The sequence below is a fragment of the Apiospora hydei genome (assembly GCF_038363865.1).
Source record: "Apiospora hydei strain CBS 114990 chromosome Unknown utg000010l_segment0_segment0, whole genome shotgun sequence".
Taxonomy (NCBI): Eukaryota; Fungi; Ascomycota; class Sordariomycetes; order Amphisphaeriales; family Apiosporaceae; genus Apiospora; species Apiospora hydei.
Genome location: NW_027117369.1, coordinates 1253682 through 1280533, shown reverse-complemented (window position 1 = coordinate 1280533; position 26852 = coordinate 1253682). Strand labels below are relative to the sequence as shown.

At 52.9% G+C, this 26852-nt stretch overlaps 6 protein-coding genes across 6 annotated transcripts; 5 read left to right on the top strand and 1 right to left on the bottom strand.

Annotated features, from left to right (window-relative positions):
• Positions 1 to 224: 224 nt before the first annotated feature.
• Positions 225 to 2572, bottom strand: PG997_014574 (uncharacterized protein; the record flags this gene model as incomplete). Its single annotated transcript, XM_066818888.1, has 5 exons — positions 225 to 767; positions 825 to 2019; positions 2072 to 2417; positions 2477 to 2505; positions 2550 to 2572. The coding sequence occupies 5 exons, from the start codon at positions 2570 to 2572 to the stop codon at positions 225 to 227; spliced, it is 2136 nt and encodes a 711-aa protein (XP_066661076.1).
• Positions 2573 to 3531: 959 nt separating this feature from the next.
• On the top strand, positions 3532 to 9699 carry PG997_014573 (uncharacterized protein; the record flags this gene model as incomplete). The annotated part of the gene is made up of 5 exons (XM_066818887.1): positions 3532 to 3534; positions 3586 to 6435; positions 6477 to 7672; positions 7726 to 8887; positions 8926 to 9699. The coding sequence occupies 5 exons, from the start codon at positions 3532 to 3534 to the stop codon at positions 9697 to 9699; spliced, it is 5985 nt and encodes a 1994-aa protein (XP_066661075.1).
• A 3444-nt stretch (positions 9700 to 13143) lies between these two features.
• On the top strand, positions 13144 to 13568 carry PG997_014572 (uncharacterized protein; the record flags this gene model as incomplete). The annotated part of the gene is made up of 2 exons (XM_066818886.1): positions 13144 to 13216; positions 13378 to 13568. 2 exons carry the CDS (start codon positions 13144 to 13146, stop codon positions 13566 to 13568), a joined length of 264 nt encoding a protein of 87 aa, XP_066661074.1.
• A 1578-nt stretch (positions 13569 to 15146) lies between these two features.
• Positions 15147 to 16342, top strand: PG997_014571 (uncharacterized protein; the record flags this gene model as incomplete). Its single annotated transcript, XM_066818885.1, has 5 exons — positions 15147 to 15233; positions 15292 to 15584; positions 15692 to 15786; positions 15859 to 16107; positions 16197 to 16342. 5 exons carry the CDS (start codon positions 15147 to 15149, stop codon positions 16340 to 16342), a joined length of 870 nt encoding a protein of 289 aa, XP_066661073.1.
• Positions 16343 to 17539: 1197 nt separating this feature from the next.
• Positions 17540 to 17803, top strand: PG997_014570 (uncharacterized protein; the record flags this gene model as incomplete). Its single annotated transcript, XM_066818884.1, has 1 exon — positions 17540 to 17803. One exon carries the CDS (start codon positions 17540 to 17542, stop codon positions 17801 to 17803), a length of 264 nt encoding a protein of 87 aa, XP_066661072.1.
• Positions 17804 to 18960: 1157 nt separating this feature from the next.
• PG997_014569 (uncharacterized protein) lies at positions 18961 to 19200 on the top strand (the record flags this gene model as incomplete). The annotated part of the gene is made up of 1 exon (XM_066818883.1): positions 18961 to 19200. One exon carries the CDS (start codon positions 18961 to 18963, stop codon positions 19198 to 19200), a length of 240 nt encoding a protein of 79 aa, XP_066661071.1.
• Positions 19201 to 26852: the final 7652 nt, after the last annotated feature.

Sequence of the window (26852 nt, the reverse complement as noted above, 5' to 3'; positions counted from 1 at the left end):
CTGACGGACTGGCAACATCCCTTCCTTCCTACCCCCCCTTACCAAAGTAGTACCGACGTGGATATCACATAATCTGACTGCACACACTTGCCTAGAATGAAAAATCCTCGTAACCTGGTTCCGCCTCGTCCCTTCCAAAGAGGTATAACCCGTGCGTCGAATTTCAAATCGACGTTCTCCTTTTCCTCCATTCACCGCCCGTCGTCACTAGCTAGCCTCCACGTCTAACCATCGGTTCCGGTACTCCGGAACGAGTGACACAGGGCCGCGTAGTGGTGCGTCAGGTCCAGGACGTTTTGCGGCAGGCTGGTGGCCTGGATGATGCTGCGCACCTTGACGGCGCCCTCGTCCTCGATGAGGGTGCGGATCGTGTACAGCAGGTCGGGCGAGAACTCGCTGTACCAGCGGTACTGCCACGTCACCAGCCGTATCAGGGACGCGACTATCTCGCGCGTGTTCTTGGTCTTCTCGTACACGCGCAGGATGCCCGACAGTGCCTTGGGGCTGAAGCGCTGCGCCAGGCACGCGCGGTACGCCTCAACGGCCTCGTCGTGGTGCTGCAGGCGCTCGGCCAGGCAGCCGAGGATCTCCCACTCTTCGGCCGACTTCTTGTACTGCATCGACTGGGCTCGGTACTGCGCCATCTGGGTGCGCCAGATTGTGTAGACTCGCAGATCTTCATAGAGAACCATGAAGAGACTATCCAACCAGCGCTCGCACAGTCGCTTGTTATTCAAGCGCGACAGATGCTCTTCCGTAGTTGCAGACTGGCCACTCTTGTTAGTATACGTAGCCCGAATACCTCTACCAAGGGAGCAACTTACGTTATCCGAGTCTGATTTTATGGCATCGGCCTTGACCTTGCCCGGGTCAATAGTGTGCTCAGGCTTTTCTACCGAATTCGGGACATTCTTGCCATTCGTCAGGGTTGGCGCAGTCGAATCAGCATCCCCAGCGTTGGACTTATCGTCGCCGTTCTTCTCATCTTCGTTATCATCCTTGTCGTTCTTTTCGTCATCTTCAATGTTGCTCTTTTCGTCGTCGTCCTTGTCGCTTTCTTTGTCCTTCTCCTTTTCCGTTTCCTCGTCGCCATTGACAGGGGGCTCAGGAGTCCCGCGGAGGCCGTCGAGACTAGCGTTGCGCTGTGCTGGGGGTGCAAGAGAGGATGTGTCCTGGCGCTCAGTCCTGTACTCGTCCTCCATCACAAATACATTGCTGCGAATCTTGAGCAGCTGGTCCCAGCCGATCTTGGCCGTCATTTCCGTTAGGATGCTGTACGCCTGCTTGAAGGTTCCACGGTAGGCGGCCGCCCTCAGGTTCAGTAAGCTGGGATCTACCTGTTCGTTGTATCGTGATTCAGGCTCGCTGTCGATTTCCTCCAGCCGGGTCTCGGGTAAAGTGGGGAGATAGACGTCTTTCGGCTCGGGCATAAGGGGCGCATCCTTATCCTGGTAGGTAAACATGGGGCACGAATTGAGAATAGTCAGAGCATTTTCCCAATCTTCCATGGTAACGTAGACTTGTGCTAATCGGGCCCATGTGCCAAACTCACTGGGAGCGGCAATGGTGCTCCGATCAGCGCAGCCCCGGGCCATCTTGAGCCTCTCTTCTTTCAGCTGAGCACTAGGGGCGGACAATGCCTTCTTCATGAGAAAATCCGCCTGTGTGTCGAGCATAACATAATCCATGGGTGTATCCTTGAGTGCCTGATACAGAACGCGCACACCCTGTACTTCTTCATTGCCCATGAACAAGACCTTGGCCAAGAGCGAGGAGACCTCGACGTTATGGGAGCGCAATTTCTCGAAAAGGTTGATAGCAGAAGCAAAGCGGCCGGTAGTGTGGAAGTATTTCAGCAGGCCAGAAGTGAGGTGGTTCGAGACGTTGTTGGGGACCTGCACGACCGAGTCGGAGCCCAGCTGCCAGCCGCGGAAGAACAGTTGCTCGGCAGCGCTGAGAAAACGGTGTTCGGTTTCGGTGTTCATGACGGGGTTGAAACGGCGGACGCCCATGATCTTCCTAATTGTGTCGCCGCTGCCATCATCCGCGTACGAGTATGCACGCAGCACACTGCAGAGATATGTCTCCAGCCATAGGTCGTCGGTCGCGGGGCGCTTCTCTCCCCCGCTCGTCAATGCAGTAACTGTCGACTGTTCCGGGGATGGTGACATGGACGCGCATGTCTAGGCGGGAGAAGGCATTGTAGCAGCAGTAAAGACCTTCGACGATCTTGTTGGTGGCTTGCTGGCCGTGCTCCTTGTTGTTGTAGGTGAGGGTGTTAATATACGCAGCTAAGCTGGCAGAAGACGAGGCGTCTACACCGGTGACATGATGGTATACGCCCGTCTGTCGCGTAGCGGTTCGGAGGTTCTGCTTAAGGAGGTGGACCAAGTCGGGGGCCCAAGTTCGCGCAACGACTGAAGCGACTCGGTTCGAGCCTCAATGGACTCGTGAAGTACTTCTTCGGATATCCTACCAAGGGCTTGCGTTAGCAGAGCTGCTTGTCTATATATTTTTCCGCCATTGGAGGAAAGGTTTGGGGCTCTTACTCTGGCACCGCGGGCGAAGGCATTGTGAAGGCGCTTGTAGGAGTTTGCAGATGGGAAAGCGCAAATGCAGGTCCACGAGGTCGATGTTATCCTTGGGTTGGAAAGGGTATGATGCAACTCAATGCGCCCGAGTCATGGGGCAGTAGACGGAGGAAGGGCGTCAATGGTGCCGGGCACCTTGAATCGTGGATTGACGGCTAGAGATGTGCAACTTCAACTTCCGGTACAGACGACGCTGGGAGACTGGTGGACTGGTGGGCGGGAAGGATCGAGCAGGATCGAGGGTCGGGAGAGGCTGGTGTTGGTGGCATGCGACGGGAGTGGACTGGGCAGGACTGGGAACACGATTGCGCACCACAGGCTCCAGCTTGGCATTGGTGATTTGGCCAGAGTTGTCTCTCCAATCAAGGAACGCGCCATCCTCCCAAGCCACGCCGGGCGCCGGGGATTCATTGATCAATCTAAAACGCCCTGGAAAGCTTCTAGCAATCTAAACAATCGCCCTCCAGCGCACTCAATCGGCGCTTCAGCCACAGTCTCCAGCAGGGATGGGGAGCTCGCGCCACACGGTACCTGGCCCACATCCCGCTTTAACGAGTTCCGTCATCTTTTTGTCCGTCTGGAGCTGCTGCTGGCTGGCTGGCTGGTGCAGCCAATCCATCCATCTCCAATTCAATTTATTAATGGGCAATTCCGAACCGCACGGCGCGTCCTCTCCCAACTCCAGGCGCGACTACGAAATGCGATCCGCTGCATCATCAACCCCCCTGTAACCACCACGATTCCACCTCCACAACATAACCTACGAAGCGACTGAGGATTGCAAACTGCCGGCGACACCGAGCTGATTGGCTCGCATTGCTACCGAGTACCTAGCAGCAGTTATGCGATGGACCTGAAAGTGTATTATACATCAATTGTGATGCGAACGGCCAATTCTCCGATTAGCGTAATCAATATCTACCCATAACCGCAAAACACCATGGTACGCCTCGTGTGAACCAAACCCTCCGACTTGTGAGCATGACTGATCCAGTATCTGCAGCCGGCCTTCAACCCCATCAATGTCGAGCCCGAGGAAAACATCGATGACGAGGTCGACATTACTCGGGAGCTCCATATCGAAGAGGCCCTGAGACGCTACCAAACCGCCCTGAAGCTCCATGCTCAGGGACCCCAGCAATACGCCGAAGCTGCCGACGCATACGATGACCTGTTCAAGTCCGAGATATTCCAGTACACCGAAGCGCAGACTGAATTCGATCGCGCCGAGCGCCATACCGAGGCTCACAACCTCCCTCTCGACATCTCATTTGCACAATCGCTCGAAGTAGCGCAGGCGGATATCGATGGCACCGGAAGCAGTTTGCCCCAGGCCTTGTACCTGGCCTACAAGAACCATGGTCAGTTCGAGCTGGACGGTATCAAGTACAAGGCCAAATCTGCCGGCAAAGATAGAACTACGGTCTTTAACCAGGAAGAAACACTCCGAAGCGCCCATAAGGCTCTGTGCGACTACGCCACGGCCCTTGATCACGACCCGTCAGATGCCGAACTATGGAGGAAAGCGGCTCGAGTCGCTGCGTTCTTGAAAAGCGCTCGGGCCAGCAGGTACTGCTTGGAGGCGGCAATCGAGCTGGACGATGATCCAGCAGTTGACGAGGTCGAACCTCCGTCTCTCGCCGAAGGCTTTGCGGGAGAGCAACTCAAAGAGCAGCTGCACGTTCTGTCAGATGACATGGCGCTGTCACATCCTATCATGGCACCCTACACCAAGAAGTTTATGCCTGCTGCCCTAAAACGATATCTCGACCCGATACCGTTCTTGCCAGATCCGACCAAAACACTTGCAACGCCGAAAGGCGCCAAGGATGATGAGTTGCAAAATCTGTCACCGCTTATCCTGACCGTGCCAACCGCATCGTGGGCCGATTTAGGAATGACTCTGGTCCATTTCGTGGCCACACACGGTGTTCCCGGAAGGATTACGACTATCGAGCTGCCAGAATTGCCCGATACGCCAGAGCCCACCGAGAAGTCGTTAGTCGAACGGCCCAAGCCTGCAGGAGAGACGGCGGATAGGACAGCCACAGAAGAAGCTGGAGATAGTACAAGTCAGGATATCGCGCTCGAAGACGCAGTGGAGTCGCCCAAAGATGGCAAAATCGAAAGCACAATCACTGTCGGTGGGTCCCGGAAAGAACGCAGCGGCTCCGTAACGTCGAGGAAACGGTCACAATCGGCTGCTGGCTTGCAGCCTGACGGAGAAACAGAAGAAGTCGTCGAGAAGCGAAGCAAGCGGACTCGGAGACGGGAGACGGTAGCGGACGAACCAGTCGAAGCTCAGAACCCCTTTTCCGCACAACTGGAACCCTACCAAGCCGCCGACAAGAACCTGTTTCAGAATGTGCGAAATATCGCAGAGAACCTGGGTGTTACGGATCGCGGCATGCTCGACCGTCTCGCGGAGATTTTGGAATTGTCGGATTTCGAAAAACGGACTGCCAAGGTGACAAAACCGGCTATGGTTGATCTCCGGGATTCTCTTACTGCATTCGACGAGGACATTGCCAGAGTGTTGTTGAGCAAGAAGGAAGCGACCTCCGCCGTGGGCTTCAGCCTGTTCCTTGAGCACTCTAAGCCCGGCTCTCAGTCCAAGGCTGAAACGACGGAGTTTGACGAGACAAAGAACCTCAAGGCCTTCGCCGCCAAAGCCAAGCAGCTCGGAATGGGCATAGGCGATATTGCCTTTGAATGGGTCAGGGTCATATCTGAAACCTACGTCACCTCAAAGTGGTCGGATTCCATGAAGACCTCTGTGGTACAGGTTATCAGCCATCTGGACGAGGACATTTACAATCGCATGCAACATGAGTTTGAAGAGGCCGCAAACTCGGAAGACCCACAGGCATTTGACAGTGTTGACGGGATGGCCCAGATGCTTTTTGAGCTGCACTTGGACGTTTACGAGAGGATCACGAACCCTAATAGCGCCGTGGACTTTGGTATTCGTGTCGAGACCAAGGGGAGACTTGGCCGCTGGTTTTCATTTGCTGCGGAACTGAGTCAGAGGAGGCCGGCAGACCGCAGCCAAGCACTTTCGGTGCGTTTCTTATGGGCATCCGTCTTCCTGGTCACTCTCACCGAGGGTGTGTCGCGGGAACATATTCTCCAATGCTGGCAAAGCCTGCGCGAGTCTTTGGCCAGCGACTTTGAAGGTATAAGTCCGCGGTTGCCGAACAATGCGATCATGCCAGAGATATCGATATTCGCAGCGGACAAGGAGATATCTAAACTGACAACCATGGATTTCTTCTTGGGGCTGTTCCAGAACGACCTAAGCGATCCGGTCTCCGTCATTGACAGTCTAGAACCCGTCCTCAACCCCGAATCAGTATACACGGTGGAGACCCCCGAGTCATCTTCAGGCTCGCCGATCCCGGATGAGCAGCCCAGTACGCCGCAGCCAGAGGAAGCGAAACAGCAGCCCATTTCCGAGACCGCCAGTCAAGGGCTCCGGGATCTGTGGAAGTTCTTACTGGGCGCCAGTACTGAGATGCGGTTATTCTTGTGGAACCGCTTGGATGAAGCATATCAGGCTATCAAGTATACGACCAAGGAGTTTTCCTGCAAGTTGAAAGCCATCGAGATGGTAGTCAATGACTTTGAACGAGACCCCTATCTCAGTATGCCCCTTGAGGATCGGCGCGGTCTTTTCTTCAAGATGCTCAAGTTTGTCGACGATCTTCTTGTCAACTCCCTCGCGCTCGCACTCAACGATCCAACGGCTTTCGACATTATTGATGACAGGCATCTGAGGTCAAGCGTTGCTGCACTGGTCAAGCTGTGCTGCCTTCTCCACACCTCTTCCGTGTACGAAGATGAGGTCCGGGTTGGCATGCTTACTGCTCCTACGAGCAATGCCAGTTTTCGCCCTTCTTGAACAAGCTTCGCGAAATGCAGGTGCGAAATTGGTCGCTTCTTTACACTATTCTGAAGGCTGGTGTAAATCAAAACCGATCGGAGTTCACAACGCCAGAAACGGACCTGGCAGAATACCTTGCCGCTGTTCATCAAGTCCTAGGCCTCAGGAAATTCTGCAAGTCATCAAACAAGATCTTCCTCAAGATGATGCGCGTCGAGCTCCTGAAACAGAATCTAGTAGATAACTGGGAAGACTACCTCGGCCAGGTACTATTCGATCTATACGGCCTCAAAGGCATTGGTACTTGGGAGGTGGAGGACCACAACTGCCCACCAGAGAAACTTGAGAGGCGCAATGCTTCTGCACTTGTCGAGAAGATTATTGTTCTGGCAAACCATATGTCGATGAAGGACCTCCTGAAATCAGACTTGAAGGGTACCATTGAGCACATGCAGCAAGCCATTGGCCAAACGAAGTCGAATCAACAGACGATACACAACCTGCGAAACTTTACTGAATTCCTCAAGAGACCAGTGCACCCGCTACGACTGTATCAAGCTCTCAAGGGTGGTCTCACCATTGATGCTGTAGCGGTTAACACCCCGGACAGCTCACTCGCGCGCCACGGGTGGTTCTTCTTGCTTGGCATGATCGCTTTCAGCAAGTTCAAGGGGGTGGATCTCAACCGCAGACAAACCCCAGGCGCAACGGATGACCTTCGGATCGGCGCAACATTCCTTCGACAGCAGCTCCAGTTCACCCCTGACCAATGGGACGCGTGGTTCCGGCTTGCCGAGTGCTTCGATTACGAGCTGGACGAGTCGGTTCTTTGGACTGCTGAAAAGATGAATAAGGAGCGCGCCGAGCTTGTTAAATACCAGCGCAACGCTATCCACTGTTACACCCTTGCGCTATCTCACTCCTGGAAAGCCTTACCTGAACCGGGCGACACCGAGGGGATCGAGGCCATCCATGAGCTGTACCACAAATTTGGTATGCGCATGTATGCCTCTAGCCGCGAGCCTTTCGCCATGGAGCCTTTCCAGCACTCGGATCACGAGCGATTCTTCATCCAGAATAGCATGGGTGGAGGCACATATAAGCGTATCATACATGAGCAGATGGACGATTACAAAGTGTGGAAGTACGCTGCCCGGCTCTTCCGCAAAGCTATGGGGGTTAAGCCAAAGGAATGGAAGTAAGTACAACATGTCCGCCTTGCTTATCTAGAATTTATGCTAACCATGTCAGGAACTCCTACATGCGTGCCAAGTGCATCTGGAAGATGTATCAGAAGCCTTACACCACTTTGGACCATTACGACCGCCAAAGCCGACCCACTGTGGAGCAACTCATCAGGGCCCTAGAGGAGTCAGTTGAGGCTGTCTGGGCCCTGCCCAAACCTCGATCCGGGACAGATCCTATTCTTGAGCCTCACTACAAGATCGTGTCGGTCGTATATAAACTTGTGGCGCGTGGAGACCTCGAGCCTCAAGAGGCAGCCGACATCCTACAACGTCAGCCATTTGCCATCAAGAAGGGAGCGAAGGTAGAGATCAATGACACGGAGGAATGGGAACCATTCGTCATTGAGACCCTTACACATCTCAAGGATAAGGACAAGTCCAACTGGCAACATCGCATCATCATGCGCCATGCCAGGCTGCTCTTCGACGACAAAGCTGAGAACCCCGAAGTGCTCCAGGCTCTGTCCGCGTTCCAGGTACTTCAGAAGACTATGTTCACCAAAACCATGGTTATGAACGTCTGGAAATGCGACGCCGAGCGACCCGGCCGTCACCACGTCTATACCGAGCAGTATGTGCGTTTTATGGTCAATCTCCTGGTCACGCTCAAGGACCGTACCAACTTCGAGGCCTTGTTGCGCCGCATCCGCAAGAAGGGAGGCGACTTCTACCACTTTAACGACCTGTGGCAGAGGTGCTGCGTTGCTTACCTGCGCATGATCCGCAGCCACTACAAGATCCAGCCCATCATCGATGACGTGTATAAGAACGTTTCACAGGAAGAGTTCGAGATCATCGCGGAGCGCATCACGGAATGGTCGACGGACGCGAACACGTCGGACCACTCGGCGTTCGAGGCCCTCAAAGAAGCCGTCGAGCTCAAGAAACTAAACAGCGCTCTGATGAAGGCCGGTGCCGTGGATGACCTTATCTACGATAGTTACACGGCCTTCTACTTCGAGGTCGGCAAGAACTTACCCGGCCCGCCGCTGGAGACGCTCATCAAAGAGCGCGCCGAAGCCAATAAGGCCAAGAAGGGGGAACTAGAAAAGGAGAAGAAACCCGCCAACCCCTTTACTGCTCTACTCAATCCTCAGTCCGTCGAGAATTCCGGCACCGACGCAGCGGGCCTGCGGCAGCAACTCAAGAAGCCATTGCCCGACCACGTCGTGCTGGCGTGCGACGGCCGGATCTTCTACGCAAGGCCGAACAAGCCGTCATGCGTGCTATCGATGGCCCCGCCAAGCCTGCGAGGGAGAAGTCACGGACCTCAGTATCAAGCAGCAAGTCACGCAACAACAGCCGCACGCCAACTGGAGAGGCTCCCGGGCAAGGAGATGGCGACGTGGAAATGAAGGACGATGATGCGCACGAGGGTCACGAGAGCAGTCCGTCGAGAAGTCTGCACGACTCGGCCGATGATGAGAGCGACCTCAGCGACGTGCCGGATGATATACTTGACGATGAGGAAGCCGCTCTCTTATTCCCTGGCCTTATCAGACGAAACACACAGGAGGCTGAGGAGGAAGACGAGGAAGATGAGGAGGAGGGCGACGGGGATGCCGATGATGAGGAAGAAGAGCACGAGGAGCATGAAGATGGTGAGGAAGAGGTCGACGAGACTATGGTGCACGATGGTGACGGTGACGAGGATCAACACGGTCACGGTCACGATCACGACCACGACCACGGCGCCGAAGAGGAAGAGGAAGAGGAAGAGGAAGAGGAAGCCGACGAAGGCGGAGAAGGCGATGGGGCGGACCACACCATGCGGGACGAAGAGGACGAGGATGAAGAAATGGGAGAGGGGCACGACGACCCAGACCAGGCCGCCGACGAAGACCTCGAGGAGGAAGAGGAAGAAGACGAGGAGGGCGATGAAGACGAGGACGAAGAGCTAGAGGAGGAGTCGGCCGAGAGTGAAACGGGCGATACTATCGAGGCCGTCGTTGTCGGAGGTCCCATGGCGCAGCACTGAAGGCATTGCCTGTTCCTGGCTGCGACTGCATCCATCGCACACTCTTCACATGTTTGTTTGGTCAAGTTTGGCGCCCGGCTATTGTTCGGTGTTTGAGGGCTCTTGAGGGTATGGATCCAAGGCGTTTCTCGGGGAATTTCGGTTTTTTGGTGGTCTGTGAATTATTAGACTGCCCATCCTCATTACCTGTTGCTCTCTGTCGGCAATGATATATGATAGTTAGCAACGATAACTGCCGCGGCCCTTATTATTTTCGTCCTCTTCGCTCAGTAGCGACACATAGTAATGGTCATAACGGGGATACGGAACACTCTCCGAACATGTATTCTAATGTTTTGCATTGCGTGTTGTGCTGTCGTGTCGGGTTGGGCCTCTGTAGCGTACTGTACTACTATGCCGGTGGTTCCACTACATATGCAAGACGTTGATGCTTGTGCTTCCGCGTGTCGCCGTCTACTGTTCTGATTGCCTGTCTGGGTCGTTTCTGCAAGCTTACACTGCCTTGGTCGAACTCATGAATGTGAATGCACATACTGACAGTACATGAACTAGAAATGCCGAGGCTTGTTGCTGTCGCCCACTCGGAGGGGCAGGCGGGCTGGCGGGTGTATGGCCGTATTGTCATCGGTAGATAGTCAACCTGATACACTTATTGCATGCCTCTTATCATTGGTTACACAGCTATATGGAGGGTCCGGTTGGGCCTCCTGGTGACGCTATTGGCTGGCATCATCTCGCTGTCTCGCTCTCTTTTACCCAAACCAAGAGGCGAGTTGGGTGACTGCTACTATACAACACGGCCCTCTCGCTCGCACTTAGCTTCCTTTCCTTTTCCTTGGCTTGGGGCGTTCAGGGGCTGGGAAAATGAAGTCTTATTGGGTCCGCGAATCAAGTTCTGTTTGTGCCGTCAATATCCTCTTGGCGTTCTGAGCACAGCATGTCAACTGCCGCATGTTGGGTTTCGGGTTGCTTGAAATGGATGGAAATAGCATCAAAATCTCTTGGTATGGAAGATAGGTGCGATCTGCATGCAGTGGTACATGGTGTTGACTGGCGGGAAATGCCACCCATAGAGCGACAAGGCTCTGTTGGCTAGTCTGTTCAGCTCTGCTGCTTGTAGCTTGGCGAGCCTGTGATGGATCTGATCGTATGCGTTTGTTGTTTCGACACCTGGTTGCCCAAGAAGCATCTTCGGCAGTTAGCGTCGATATGGTATGGCCGTTTCCTGTTTCGAGACCTGGCTGGAACTCAGAAGGCAGGCAGGTTAGGGTCGATCTGGGTGCAGGCCAAGAAGCTCCATCGAAGGGGTCCACGGCCAAGAGATGGGTGGAGAGCGGCCTGGTGCTGGTGCTGGTGCTGCCCCCGTAGGCATACTGCGGTGCTAGGGTAGGGCAGCAGCAGCAGGAGCAGGTATCATTCCCTGCCTTGGCCAGGCTGTCGCCGGGCGGCGGTCTGGAAGCAAGCATTAGTACGCGAATCCCACATCTTACATCTGACAATGCATATGATTTCCGTGCAAGACGACTGGCTCCGACTGGCTCCAAGTTGGTGAGCTGTTCCATTCTCTAGGGGGCCCGTTTTCCCACGGGTGGACACCCCGTTGCGTTGCGTCTTCAAACAAGCAGCAGTGCCCCCGGCCCCCCCTGCTGGATATAACGGGCCGGCGGGAGCTAGACGTTCGGGCGGGTCCCTCCTAGGCTCTAGGAGGTTTAGGGAGCTGCTGTAGGGAAGAAGCCGCCCAAGCAACCAAGAAGCGTGGAAGCTGCCCAAATCGATCGAAAAGAAACCGCTTCAAAAAACACGCTTGCATTAATTCTCCTGATACCTGCATCAACAAGCCCACCCACGGCAGTGGCAGAATACGGACTGTATTATTGTTTGTTTGTTTGCTTCTTTCCCGTTAGTGGCGCTCGGCAGAACATTACAATGGCGTGTCAGACGAGACCTGCTATGTTGTATGACTGGCGGAACTTGCAGCAAGTTGCTTGGTTTTTCTTATGCATGCACGAGATGGCCCAACCCCACCTGTCGGCTTGTCGGTTTGGGAGGGATCCTCGCCAGAATTGGCCCGAGATGGCAGCAGATGGATGGGCGAACTGCAACTGCAAGATGCAAGCACGGTAAGATGCGCAGCAGGGCAGCAGGGCATTCAACCGCTGCCGTGCCCAAGGCTTTCGTCGTCGATCCTTCTGCCCGTTTCGTAGGCAGATTTTCCTTCTACCTTTCCCATTGCCGCGGTTCAGACCAAACACCCACGAACCGAACACTGAACTTGGCCGCTTGGCGGTTTTGCCTATTGATGTACATCTGTTCAAGAATACACACTTAAATATCCCGACGACGCGCCCTTGTCGACAGCGTTTCTTGAAACCCTTCCTTAGCTGCGATTCTATTTAAACATTGACACATGCCCTTGCTGGCCGCCAAGTTCTTCTAGACTCCCCTCCAGTTTTAGCAACTCGCCCCCTGCCTCTCTCTGCTTGTGAAGACCGCCGGTATCCACCACACCGCCCGCGACAGCTGCTAGACGGGCTCCGTCTCCTGTTATTTTGGCGTCGCTTCTGAGATGACTTGATTGAGTCGCGACTCGCCAGCGAGAGCGGCTCCAATTATTCGCATCGAGCTTCGCTGCCTCGCAACTCACCACCGCCGGGACCGCTCCACAATGTGACCGAGCTCTCAACTCTGCGAGACCTGGACATTTCCACTTGTTCAGCATAATGAGCTGCTTTGTCGTCCTATACAAATAATAACTCTCGCATGTCCCTCGTTCGATTTTCGGACGCTTCCGCCGGACTTCGAAGCTCTTCGTATCAGAAAGTTACAGTGGCGCAAAGCAAAGATTTCCAGCGCTGCACTGCACAACCACTCGAATATTCTCCTGACGGAACAGGCCAGCCAGAGGACACACACTCTCAGGTCATTTAAACCTCGATATATCCCCCTGCGCCTCCCACACCACCACACTCATCCCAAAGGAGACAGAAGCATACAACACACATGACCACACCCTGAGTAGTTTTGCACACAATACCTAGACTGCTGCTACTACCACCTACTGCATACATACATACATACATACACACCTACTCATACGATATTCTAACTTCAAATTACCTAAACTTTCCACGGACGATCAATCCCCCTCGTACTACTAGCGCCACACCACCCCCGAGCAAATACAGTACCGTATTCTTCCCATCAATCATGTCGCTGCCACGTTCGACCCGGCCGTTCTCCACCACCACTGGTGTGTACCCAGCATACCTCCCCCAACTGCATAGGGCCAGTCGCGTTGAAAAGAAGCTGTATGTTCAGACTAAAACCCCGTCCCATTTCTCTTTCCTCCTTTCTACTTTTTTTTCGGCCGGCTACAATTATCGTACGATTTTTGCAAACGGAAGAAAAAAATTTAGAACAAGAGGAAAAATCACCAACCTCACAATGTGCGCCAACAAATCCAACAAGATGCTGACCATGAAAAGGGTTCCCGTCGCAGTCGCAACTGTGGGCATTGGTTAGTACCTCCCTCCTTGCTTATTCCTCCCGCCCAATTGCCTGAACAGGCAAAAAGGAGGGGTCTCCCGGCCACTTCCACCCTCTCCAGCCGCCTAGCTCTGGTCTGGGGCCAAAATAACAAGCAGAAATACCCGAGGCTAACACCGATTCTTTTTACAGGCTACGGAGTCGTCAAGTTCAAGCAATTCCACACTGAGCAGCAAGCTGCCTCTCAGTTCACCACACCCTCAGCGCCCGACTCGGCCAAGCACCATGCGGAGAACCTCATGAACGCCTACGGCGACCGCTCGAGCTTGGCGGAGCTCGAGGCCGCGGTGAAACACTACGAGACCACCGGACCGAGGAAATGAAAATGAGGGGAAGTTGAAGTCGGGGAAGTCAAACTGGCTGGCCCAAACTTTCTACCTCTTTTCCTCCATTCGGAACAGCGACAAGCAACAACATGACTTGTTGCTTACTGCATGGGAAAACTACCCCTCGGGCGCATGACACGCACGCATACGAAAAAAAGTTACCTACGGACATTTTTGCTATTACGGGATATTTGGGCGGACAACTTGGTTTGCCCATTGGGAAGGGACATCTTAACGGCCTCGGCGTTTTTCGGGCGGTCTTGAAATTTTTGGTTTTCAGCGATATCCCCTCAGCGCTTGATTTTGACATACCAGCGCTTCAGATGTTATTGCTTGGAGGATACATAGATTCTAGAAGGGACACAACAAATCTGGGCTGGGCATCTACACAAATTTCGTGGAGGAAATTATGATGGCGTTTTTTTCGACCGTTGGAGTACATCATCTTAGGTACTGGACAACGCGGCGATCGGAAAAAGAATTTAGGGTATTACATAGATGAACAACCAGCCTCTGGAATCGAATGTCAATTCGGATTTTTCAACATGATCTCTCCTGTTTCTGAAAAGACTTGTCGTGAGGTATGGTGTTGTTTCTTGCTGTCAATTGATTGATCACCGGAGAACTGCCCAGTCCGCTGATCTGATCTCTACAAGTAGAGCTAACATCTGATCTGGAAGTGAGTTGCAGGAAGCACTGTCGCGGAAGTCGACCCGCGTAGCAAGCTGCACCAAAAAAGGCAGAATGCCCCCTCCTTCCTAATGGGGGAAACCGTTGAAACCACCTGGACAAGCTTACATCCAGCCCGATCGGGTGGCCCGGCTGAAGATCATCAGCCACCAATGTCATCAACTTCGCTTGCATTTATCATTGGTGATAGATGTGTGTGTGTGTGTGTGTGAATTGCGCCTGATGCGATGCAGCAAGTAAGCAGTGGTATTCCGCTGCGCAACGGTATCAATCAAACACGATGCATCAATCCATCAGTCTCCATCGCTACCATCAACTTGCATCTTGATTCAGCCCTTCTCATTGTCGTGATTGACGTTGCTCTTCGGGATTGCGAGTCTTGAACTCAACCAACACTGAGCTCAGCTGGGGATAGCGACAACAGCAAACACTCAAGAGAGCTCTCACTGATACCAGCTGACAATTGGCAACGTGCACATAAAATAGGAAGTATTTACTTCCCCGCGTCTTTGACCGCCCGGTTCTGATATGCAAAAGGCCAAGTCCGTCAAGGCTGCGAGAACCCGTGAGACAAAACGGCCTTGGCTCACTTTGACCTGACAACAAGCTCACCTTCTGGGGACGACCTCATTTGGATGGAAGTGCCTGCCATGAAACGGTGCTCCCGTTGAATTCTGTCTACTTCAATCGAATTCAATGCCAACCAGGTCAAATGACCGTACAGGAATAAAGTACACAACACAACATTGCTACGCTATTTGCTATACTCACAACCGCTTTCTTGTCGACCCGCACACACCCTCTCTCATATCAATTTCAGTAGCATTCTACTTGCATCTCGCTTGAAGCTTTGCTGATTACCTAACGCAACCATCTGAAAGGAAGATGAAGTTCTCACCAATGGTCAAGGCTTATGCCTGGCCCTCCAAGGATCAACGCGACTACGAAGGAACTAAAATCCTCAGCTACCGGGTATGTTATTCATTCCAGCCGATCGTGGTGGTTTATCAACTGACATCTATTCATCCAGTTTATGCATAACAACTTCACCATCTCAACATGGCTGGCCATGGGTGCCCTGGTCCAATGCCTGCTCGCAGTCTGTCTGCCGCTCCGGTTCGCCCTCTTGCCGGCACCAACGCTGCTGCTCTGCCGCCTGCTCAAGACCCTCCTTATGACTGCAGGCCTGGTCAAAAATGATCTGGCCGATGGTGTCATCCGAGGCAAGTGGACGGCGCAGATCCCCGGCCCCGACGGCGCCTTGCCGACTTCGCCCTCCCAAAACGGTGTCTGTTTGGTCATGCTGGCTGCGCGATCTACCCAGTACGTATGCCTTTCCTCGCTCATCTTCGCCTCTAAGCTTTCTGAACCCCTCCAAGATTGTAGAACTTGAGATGTTCTTTTGCTGACTTTGGGTTGAAAAACAACAGTCCTCTGGGTACATTTTCGCCCGGCCTTCAAAGAGTAGGAGCTGAGCTGGAGCGTATGCGTGCTGCCCTCGAGGAAGGCAAGGACGACAATGGCTGTAAGTCTCGACCCTGAGACTCACATATACATATTGCATCTGAGCTCACACGGGTCGTCACCATCTCCCTAGTTCTCTGCCAGACCACGTTTCTCACCGCCAACGAGACCTACACTGGAAGCCAGCTGATGATGCTGTGCTACTTTCGGTCCGCCGACGACGCCCACGCCTTCGCGCACGGCCCCCTCCACCGCGAGGCGTGGACGTGGTGGTACGAGATCACCAAATCGCACCCGCATCTGAGCATCCGGCACGAGCTCTACGACGTGCCCCCGGGCCGCTGGGAGAATGTCTTTGTCAACAGCCCTCCGACGGGCATAGGTAAGTCCTTTTCTTTCTCTTCACCACCCCGCCCATCCACCTTTGCAGGCTCGAAAGGGAGAGAGCTGATCTGATGTTATGGTATACAGCCGGTATGAGTATGCCGGTAAGATGTGAGGGCGGCTGGACGCGACCCATCTTCGATGCCAGCAAGCTGAGCTTGAGAACGACCAAGGGCCGTCTTGGTCAAACCGATGGCACTGATAACGAGAAGTATGGGCCCGACCCATACTGAGGAGAGACCAAGACTCGTGAACGTGGACGTGGTCAAGGAAAGAGAGGGGGAAGGGAGACCTTGCTGATGAATTAACTCCCTGCATGCATCCACCAAAGCGCTACGTTGATTGTATAGCGGCATTCCATCAACATCGACCTGGATAGAACGATTTCCGACAGTCAACACCAACCCAGCTAATGAATTGGTTGATTCTTGAACAAAACATACCCCGACTATTGACAGAAATACATCCCGGCTGTTGAGCGAGATGGCTCGGCAGTCCTTTCCTTTTACAGTATTTTACATCCTTGGTCTGTTGTGTAACCAACCCGCATCAAGCTGATCTGATGGCACCACCTAACTTTCGATACCCTGGCTTCGATATCCGCTACCTATGTGCTCATTCTGGTCGCACGATGGGCGGCATGACGGGAATGGCCGCGATGCATTCGCTAAATTCCGGTATGGTCTGTTTTGTTTTGAGCCTTGAGCGATGTGAACGATTTGTGTGAACGAGCGATTCGTGGGACTGCTATGCTGACCATCAGATATAGTGCAAGGAAACAACTTATACCAATCCAGGTTCATTCCCTACTGGGAGTGGGGTCTGAACGAACAGCCAATTTCTTGATCCTGGTCGAATACGGGATGCTACTGTGACGGCCTGGGTTCCGGCCGAAGCAACATCGTCGCAACCATTGCCGTCTGCTCTACACGTTGTACAGAGGCGTCACAATCCGATCAAACGCCCTTCACCCTCGATAGACCTCTTTCGGTTGTGAGATTGGTGGCATCGGCAAGCGCTTCGTGGTGTACCGCGCCATACTGGCCAACACGCTATGGCTAAGAAGCGGCATCAAGCTGCAGAAGGAGAAGCGGCATTACGCATTCGATCAGTGGTAGCGGCGGGCGATGTCTTCAGAGGACAGGGACATGATCAGCGCATTCTGATAACGTGCGCTTACTAGAGTTTCCTCGTTAAAAGTCAATAATTCTGATTCCTCATCCCACGCAAGGCGGAGTTGATTACGATTACCCGGATACCTCTACTGAGGTGTTCGCTCGGCCAGCCTAGCATCCTGGCATCACTCTTGCTGCATCACCCTTGCCGCCCAACCACGAGGGCTTCAGCGGAGATGGGGCCTGCTCCGAGTCCATGGCAGGGTTCGAATGTCTTCATTTTTCCCCCTCATCGGTACCGTTCCGAGGGCTTGAATGGACTGCCTCTCCGTCATTGACCCCGTGATCCGCCGGACATGGGACGGGTGGACGACCGGTCGATGCGTCTTGGTAGTTAACGGATTCGACACGCCCGCATTGACTGGGTCAATCAAACAAGGCCTTAGGAAGGATGTAGATGTCCGCCTCAACGACTTCGTGACCCCGATCATGCCACACCATGTCGTCTCCGAGTTCACGACGGCCATTCTGCGCTTCCTGAGGACCTTACCGTGTTACTACCAACCCGGTGCCCTATGAACGCAACCAAGACCGTTGTCTTGGGCCACAGCGGCTCATCCACGCCTCCGGCCGACCATGTGACAATAATACATAAATGGCCACAATTAGAGATGGTTAATGATTCGCTGCATCATTTGCTTGTCCGTGGCGACTGACCTTTCGAAGGCCGCACTTGGGCAATTGATGTGTACAAGTAAGTTGACACGCGTTCTTTTCTCATGTAGATCAATTAGCTAACGTGACTGCCATTAGGAGTGAACCCTTCAAGTACATGCCCTTCAGGGCGCCAAGATGGACACTCAGCGGCGAGGCCCATCTTGAGCAAGCCTGAACGCCTACCGGCTAGCAGAACAGTCGATACTGGGATTCACGTCTTGGGGGCAAATTTCCATAAGTCTGCCTATGAGCTGGGATGCCAACACCTTCGCCGGTCTCCTCGGCAAAGGGAGTCGCCTGAGTCGCCCGAAGGCGGTCTTCAACACCCGCCCTCTGGAGTACGACGGTTGGGAGCCTGATCAGCTTTGGAGCCGTTGGCACAGTCTTCTGCTTGTTCCGAGGTCGCAGCCTTCAGAAACAAGACACAGCATCATCCGCTTTAAACGACATGCCCGTCGTCTCACATTCGTTGGCGCCGGCAGAAGAGCCTGATCTAGGAGATGATGGCAAGGATGGCGAGGATGACGATGGTGATGAAGCATCAGCGATCACCACACGTGCATCAATGGTCTAAACCGTACATACTGCCCCCTCAGCAAGTGATGCTGGTGCAGTGGACCAGGCACTCGTCAATGCTGTCTAAGCACAAGAGGCAGCAGCCGCAGTGACCGATGAAGAATTTGCCGCAGAAGCAAATGCAGCCAGAATGCGCGAAAAGCTTTTTGTGTCAATCTTAACATTAAGGGGTATCCAAACCTGGCACGCCGGTGCGCTTCATCGGTCGAAGGAAGTTGGGTAAATCTTCCGGCGAGAACAATTTCTGGTTCTCCGTCGTCATCGCCAAACCTGAAGCCATCTCTGTTTTTGACCACCCACATTCCTTGACCCTTATCACTCGAAGCCCCAGCTGGCACTGTTGGGTCGCGGGTCGTAAGGTGGCGTACCTGTAAGGGTTGGTGATAAGCTCTAGTAGACTGTCAAGACGCTGGCTTGGTTGGTTAGAGTACCGGCCACGCGCCATGCAGTACCCGGAAGGGTCGTACAGTCCCAATGTAGCCTCGGAAGACATCTACAGCAAGCTGTGCGAGTTTGAACACGTTGCCAAGCGCCAGTTCGACGCTGTAACGAGGATGGGCAAGTCACCAGGAGGCTCGAACGATGAGAGGGAAGGTGACACCCAACAGACCCTATGCTACAGAAGGTATCAATCGACGGCATCGGCCTGCAACCTGGGCCCCGACGGGCCCGTCAACACATGAGACTGCCAGGTGGCGGCGTAGCACTCTGCAGTCACGTCTTGAGAGCCGCGGATACCTACGCGTGCAGATGAGGCAGCAACGACGCATGGCGAAGGGCGGATCCCGATCTCGTTGGCCACATAAGTTACCAGTCTGCGGGCGTTCCTGAGTCTCATAAAGAGCCTGGCATTTACACCGAAATGTGGAAGAGCTTTGCAGAACGACTAAAAGCACGTGAATCCCCTTGCGGGCGCACTTGGCCAATCTTCTTCAACGCCGGTAACACGAAGTGCGAGATTGAACCATCTGCCAAGTCGAAGTACAACCCACAATGTGGGAGTTCACACTTCGATGCCCGCGCCATCTATGCGTGGCCAAACGGGCACGCCCGCAAAATATCACCTTGGTCTTGCCATGCAACGCTGCATTGCAACACGCGATACCATCAATCATGCGCGAGGGTCTACAGGATATTGACATACCATCTATTGATGCGACTCAGTCGCGCGAGAATCAATCGTTGTTCTTGACTTGGTAGGCTGCAAAAGTTCGGCGCAGATTCTGTCAGACCGTCACCGCCTCAATGTTGCGCTCTCACGTCATATCAAATGCCTCCTCATCATAGGAGACAAAGTACGATGGGAGGCACCAGACATCAGCGGGCCATGGCAAGTGTTGCCATGGACCCAGATGTGGAGGAGGGCGACGAACAGTCATATCAGACACGCCCATTCAAGGATATGCTCATTTGGTGGGAAGGTCGTGGTATGGAAGACAAATGAGAAGAGGCGAATAAGCAAGATCGGGTTGGACGATCGCGAAACTTGCTTCAGCATAGTATTCTTGAAAAAAGCCGCAATGAATTGCTTGAATCACACTGCCCAAGCCCAAGCCTTCGTTCATATCATGCAGATTGAATCAGGACCAAGAAGGGGAAAAAGACGGGAGGAAAACAAAAAGCAAAATATTGAGCTCGTGCCCTGGATCGAACAGGGGTTGCCAGAATTTTGATGATTAGTCAGAATCTGGAGTGATAGCCACTACACTACACAAGCTGAGACGCTTGTTTGTTGGTGATGCAGCTCCGGCTTTTCGGACTACATATATGTTACTCAACAGCACGACCCACTCCTCATCATTATTCAGGCCGACGCATGATACAAATCTGATCACTCGTCGTTTGACTATCTTTTGCTGCTTCATCATGATCGGGCCACGGCCAGTTTCAAGTCTCGTCGATTGCTGCTGGGGGCCCGAAGAAGTCGACTGCTTGGTTCTTGCTATAGTGAAGCACGGAACAAGGTATGCAACCCAGAGAGCCAGGACTGTTATCAATGTGCATGCGACTAGCCTCGCGACACGTTCGGGCATGGCTCTGGTAGGAGTGGAATGACTGCTCTTCGTCCCCCTCCTCGCGATGAATACCAGTGCCCGGTGGATTAATATCGGGCACTTCTTGAGGGAGTGGTATGCTGCAATTCCATAGTATACGGATTGAATGAGCTGAAGCGAAATGCAGACAAGTATATATGCTGGGTTTACCGTTGACACGCAATCAATACTACGAGCGCATAATTCATTGCACTGTTCCAGGCTCTCTGTGATATGTAGCCCGACCGACCACATTCAGCAAAAGCAAAACTGAAAACCTGGTTCAAGTCTTGAGACAACACTGAAATTGGGTCGCGACGCAAGAGAACTGGAGGGATTCCGTCTACGAACAGCAGCAAAAACCGGGAAGACATGCCCAAAAAGCAAAGAAGACTTTCACCATCTCTTCGTGAGAGCGGCAAAAATAAATCAGTTGGAGAGGCTGGGAATCGAACCCAGAACCTTTTCCATGCGTGTTTAACCATGCTAAGGAAACGTCATACCACTAGACCACATCCCCTGATTTGTTGAAAATGAGACATCTTATGGTAGTATATGGCCCATGTTATTCTAGTGGTGGGTTGGAGCAACTGTAGTCTGTCCAACGCTGTCTGTCAAACTTTGGGTTAGGGCTAGACTCCACTAGCGCCAGCTCCAAACCCTGCAACTGGCCCGTGCCAGTCTCAGGGGTCAAAAGGGAATATCCACCAAGAGATCCCACGATGGCATCTTTTGGCTTCATTTTTGGCTTCACTTTCCACCACGAGGGGCCTCGCGTATTACACACTGCAAGTAGAAAACCCATCGAGAATTCGTTTTAATTAAATGGCAACGATGGATTTTACCACTAAACCACTCGTGCCTAAGGGGTAGAGACAAAACTTGTTGAAAGACTGGCCGTTATGGGGGCATTTCGTCGAGGCTTCGGGGGTGGGCGTCGAATCATGATGGCCAGATCTTCTTGGACCTTGCATGACCCCATTCCATGTGTGAAGATGGTTACATAGGTATGCATACAGGAACAAAAGATAACATAGGGAGAACAGGCTTTCACCATCGTCTCTTCAGGGGCAACTCTCCTTTTGCCATTCACTTCTTGGATCTGTTATCAGCATTTCCCATGATAGTATGTATAAACAAGCCAATGCTTAGCAATGTTGGATCACCCAGTGAGCCCGTATCCAAGGGCGCCGGGTAAGAAAAACACTATCCAAGTTCCTCTTAGGCAACGAGGTCACAGCCGCACATTCTCCATTTCTATATAGGGTATTACCCTCTTTGATAGCAGTTGGTGCAAATCTAAGAGCCGGCTTCATATAGTACAGTATGATTCAGTATGAACTCTGCTTCTATACACTGCTGGTACTGGGTAGTAATAAACCAATTCTTGGTACTTGGGTATATGAATTCCACATGAAGACAAATGAAGCTACTTGGTCATTATTCCGCATATCTCCTATGGGGGTGTACGGCTTGGTTATACCATGAAGCCAAGTGTTGGGCAAGATGGACGTATGCAAAGCGACCAACACTGTACTCACGATAAAGGCAAAGGGGCAATATCCAATGTAGTAGGGTGGCATTCCCAAGATAAGAAATGCTTGGGGGACGGGGACGCTGAAGTTCCTGTCATTCACGGCTAAACACAGTCTTTCCCTTGCGACCCTGGAAAGATTGTTGTTTGGAGCCGGCCTCGCTAAATCCTGCCGGATAGTGCTTGCAGCACCCGACTGGCTCTCCTAAACCAACATTGACAGACGGCGCACCATGGGTATGACCCTGGCATTTTTATCCCTTGGAAAGAGTGCATGATTGTAACCTGCTATGCTTCGTTGTACCTTGAACTCTGGTCATTGTCGTCCGCAGTACCCAATATATCATGCTGCTTTTATGGTGAATCAACTGAATTACTCTTTACCAACGTAGTCGACAACTAGGGTCAATACAATACCTAACACAGAGTATCTCCAGTAGGTACCATGCTGAACATTAGCAAGCATACCAACAAGAAAAGCAATGCCACGTCTCGTAACTGGGAAAGAATACGCCAAGCTTACTGTTATATCCTAGACCAGTTAGGATAGATGCTTAACTTCCTGGAGTCATAATCAGTTTGCCGTGAGAAAATAGCTACGGATTTTTTCACTGCAAACTAGCCACCATCTTGGCTTGACAATTTCAGGAGCGCAGTCAAACCTTATTGCAAGTCTGAATGAAGGTTGCAAAGGCATAGTCTTCGTCTCGGTCACATATGCCAAGGCCGTGTTCTGTTGCCGGGGAATGAACCCAGACATTCGTGTGGATGCATCATTTCTCAAGTTCGGAAATCTGGCTTGCCAATCAAGATTCGTGGCTTTGCCTATGCGGAACCTGTTGCCAAGATAGGGGGACCAGGAACATCAGTATCAGGGTTTCTGCCACTCGGCTTGTCGATTCGTTCGAGCCCAGGAAGGAAACGGACAGTAGGAGTTATTTGGCCATCATCCCCAAAATCATTTGGTTCCAGTGTACATGGCTTCATACGCTTAAGCTATACTTCTTTGCATCAGCCTACGCTCCAGATACCGAGACCCCCACAGTTCATCTTCCATCAGCCATCTATGGGGGACTGGCAATTTCTTCATCGATGTGACTGAAGACCAGAGGCGAATGTAAATGGGATGCTTTGTGTCAACCGTTCAGCAACCCACACGGGCCATGAATGCGTCAAGCGGCCCTGAAGCGTCGGCAGAGCACCGCCCGACTAAAATAAGGAGGTTTGTGGTGAAGCCAGCAAGTCCAGTATCGTGAGTTAGTTGGCAATGATGTCAAACGAGTTGTGGCCAGATATCACATTAATCAACTTATTAAAAGCCGCAATGGATAAGATGCCGGGCGAGCAGAATGACTTGTCCCTCTCGGCAGTACCATATAACCCCTTCATCGCCCGTTGCGCAATACATTTCACCGCACTTCGTGATTGGCCGCGGTTGATGTAATTGACGCATGGCGGCCGGGGATGATGTGGCTGCAGGAGATCCGAATGATGTGAGAGTCGTCAGACGCAGCCACCACGCTCCCAAGTTGCTGCAGCCAACAATTCGCAATATGGGCGGCAGCGGCCTGTACGACTCAACGGGCTGGATTACGGACGGAAAGATCTTGTTGCGCCGCCGAGGTTGCGTGGCGCCATAAACGGTGAAGCAATGCGACATATCGTAGCAGCAATGAACCACGCACCTCTAACGAATTATTCCGTTGATCCGGACGCAGCGTTGAACAATTCCGGGTGTTGTTTCGACCCTCGTGGAGAATGGTTGACCAACCTGGCCTGCGTTGCAACTGGCTGTGGTCTCCATAACAGGTCTGTGGAGAGCCGGGCCGTATATCCTACGCCGCTGCCCTCTTCACCTGGCGGCCCGCAACACGATCAAGCCAGCCGCATCTCCTCAATGCAAGGGAACCAGCGATTTAGAGAGGGAAAGCCTGATCGATTGATGAAATTCCAGTACTAATGAACGGCCTGCATGCCATGACCTCATTGCTTCCCGGCAGCCACGCAGTGATGCTGTTGTGCATTTAGAAAGAGCCTAATGACAGAACGAAATCAGCCGAGATCGTCCCGCCGCGGGTTAGCAGATCGTATCTCGACGAAACCAAGGGTGCTGTGCCGACGATAGGCACAAATAAGGACCAAGTGTGTATATATATAGAGAGAGTTCAGGGGCTGACGGAGGCACCTGTCGGCACACGTTCTCGTTACGAGGGAGATGATCAGCAAGGCCACATGGCGGCTGCCAACGTTGCAATGTCATAAAGGAGGCATCCCACTTGATGGCCGAGTCCATATCCAATCCTCCGGTACCCGTCGAGATATTCAATATAGATTGTGGGATATACAAACTAGATGAAGAGCTTGGTGTGTTGCGATGGTTCGGCAGGACCCCTCGGCACGAGCAAGGGCTTGCTGCGGTTCGAATAAGCTATGGTTTAGCGCAGGCAGCGTAACGAAAGCACAGCGGATAGGCTCGCTCAGCAGGTGTGGCCACCCACAGTGGCACACCAAGCGATCGATTATCAACCGAGTGACAAACCGGGATCTCACGAAGCGAGCTGCAGAACACATGAAATACTCCGGGGACCTGCAGAGCTCGAGAAAAAGAACGCAGTACTCCATAGCCGTTTGATTGACGGATAAATTGGCCTCGAAACCTGAAGACCTTCTGGATTCCGTCATGTGACTGGGGATCACCACATCACCTGCGCCGCGGGCCTGACTTACATGCAACCCTCAACCAAAGTCGTCGTGCCCACCACACACGAGGTTAGTCGGGTATTCGAAGCGCGACCCGTCTCTGCCAAGACTTGTCACCCCGAGAGAGTGTGTGTATTTTGTTCGGCTTCGGTTCAGCTGAAGGGTAAGCAGTACCCAATGCAGCAAGCCGCATGAGAGCTGTTCGAGGGTCAAACAAGTGAGTGTTTCAAGCAGATGAAACGGATAGAAAGGAGTAATCGCAACGAGCAAAGTCTCGACTCTGCCTTTCAGGCTTTCAGCGGCTCAGATTATGTTTGAGGCATGTGGTTAGTCAGGGTCGGAGTCGGGTCTGCGGGGGCGGGCCAGGCAGCGCAGCTGGGAGAAGACGAGAAGAGGCAGAAGCTAGCACGTGCTTGTGCCCGAGAGTGGATGATGGATGGATGGATGGACGGACGGACGAGCTGACACATGCCAGAGACGACACCGGTTGGACAGGGCAGGCCCTAGGAGACAGACGCCCAGTGCTGCGCACGCAGGTGTTCACCTCGTAGTTCATGACGGGTTGCTGCTGTGCGGTGCAGTGGTATTCGGGTAGGCTGGAAGGATCCAAGTTCCGGTGAGTCGTGGTGATGCAATGTTTCAAAGTCCTGCATTCGTGGTTGCAGTGCATCTCAGCCAACTGCAGCATTGCATTATTTTGATAGGAAAGGGGGTGGGCAGGCATGATAGCGACGGCGCCGAATGCTGCTGAAGGATCCAAGGGATAGCTGTGCAACCTGGTAAGATCAGAATTTTCCCTCCGTGCTGTTCCAGTGCTTGTGAAGGGCGCCCGTGTCCAAAGTTCCAATGTCAGCTCTTACCTTGCCTCCAATGTATGTAATCTTATGTAAGTAGACCAATCGATTGGATGCATCAATAATCGCAGGTACGCACGTATTTCTGGGCATGCTGCTTATTAGCCGCTATTTCCATTTGTCGACTAATTAAGGAGCGTTCCTTCCTTGCCTACCGTGCAGGACAGTACCTAAGGTTAAGATAATCTGCCTGGCTACCTACCCGCCCGTACTGACATTGGCATCAGCACCAGAGGGCAGATACGGCAGAACGGATATCAAATCAGAGAGAAGAGGTCAGCAGCATCCAACCCAACGAAATGCCAATATGTAGGCAGGTGCATGAGATGTATGTATGTATGTAGGTCGTAGGGGGTGGAATAGGGCCGTCTGATCCCTATGGTAAGGCATGGATGGGATTGATGGGGCCCAAATTTCCAACTTGGGAATTCACATCGGGGCGCAACGACGCAAGATCGTCGTTTCATCGCGTCTATTGAGCAATACCTCTCTGCAAGCACGGAGTACCCACGACCAAGAAGCCACTTTTCAAGCCTAACTTGACGTGAATTACCTACCAGATATTGGATGGCAGATTGGCGATGATGGAATCAATACCTGTGCCAATGCACAGCGATTTGATGCGCGTCGGCGGGATTCGTGGCAAGCTCCGTCGTCCCCCCAGACGCGCTCCAGTCAGGACCGCAACCCCTCCAGGTCCAGGACTGGCTGGCTGGAGTCTAGCTCCCAAGCTCCCTAGCTCCCTAGCAGCCCAGACAACTGGAGCCCAAGCTCGTAAAGTTGCTGGGTCTGCTGGGGGGCGACAGAGACGGAGAGACATGATGAGGTCCAGGGTTGACCCCTACCAGCCGCCGGGTCCCTTAACCGAGCTGCCATTCCCGTCAGGTTTCTGGTCGCATTTTGTTTTTTTCTCATCTCTTCCCAAGTTCTCCGGGCAGAATCCGGGCCTACAACCATTGGGGGCTCCCTGAACGAGGCTAGGGAAGAACAGGGAAAGCACGCAACCAGGGGTTTCGCTTGCATGGGTTTGATCGAAGCGACCAGACCAACCAAGCCCAAACGAACGGACGCCATGCCTACTTGAGCAGGGCGTCGTCTTTGGTTTCGTTTGTTCATTGATTGATTGAAGCAGCTGGCGTTGTGCTATTATTGATCGCAAGAAACGAACCAACGCAGAAAAGGTCTTGATATGTAACACGTCAGATACCCGACAA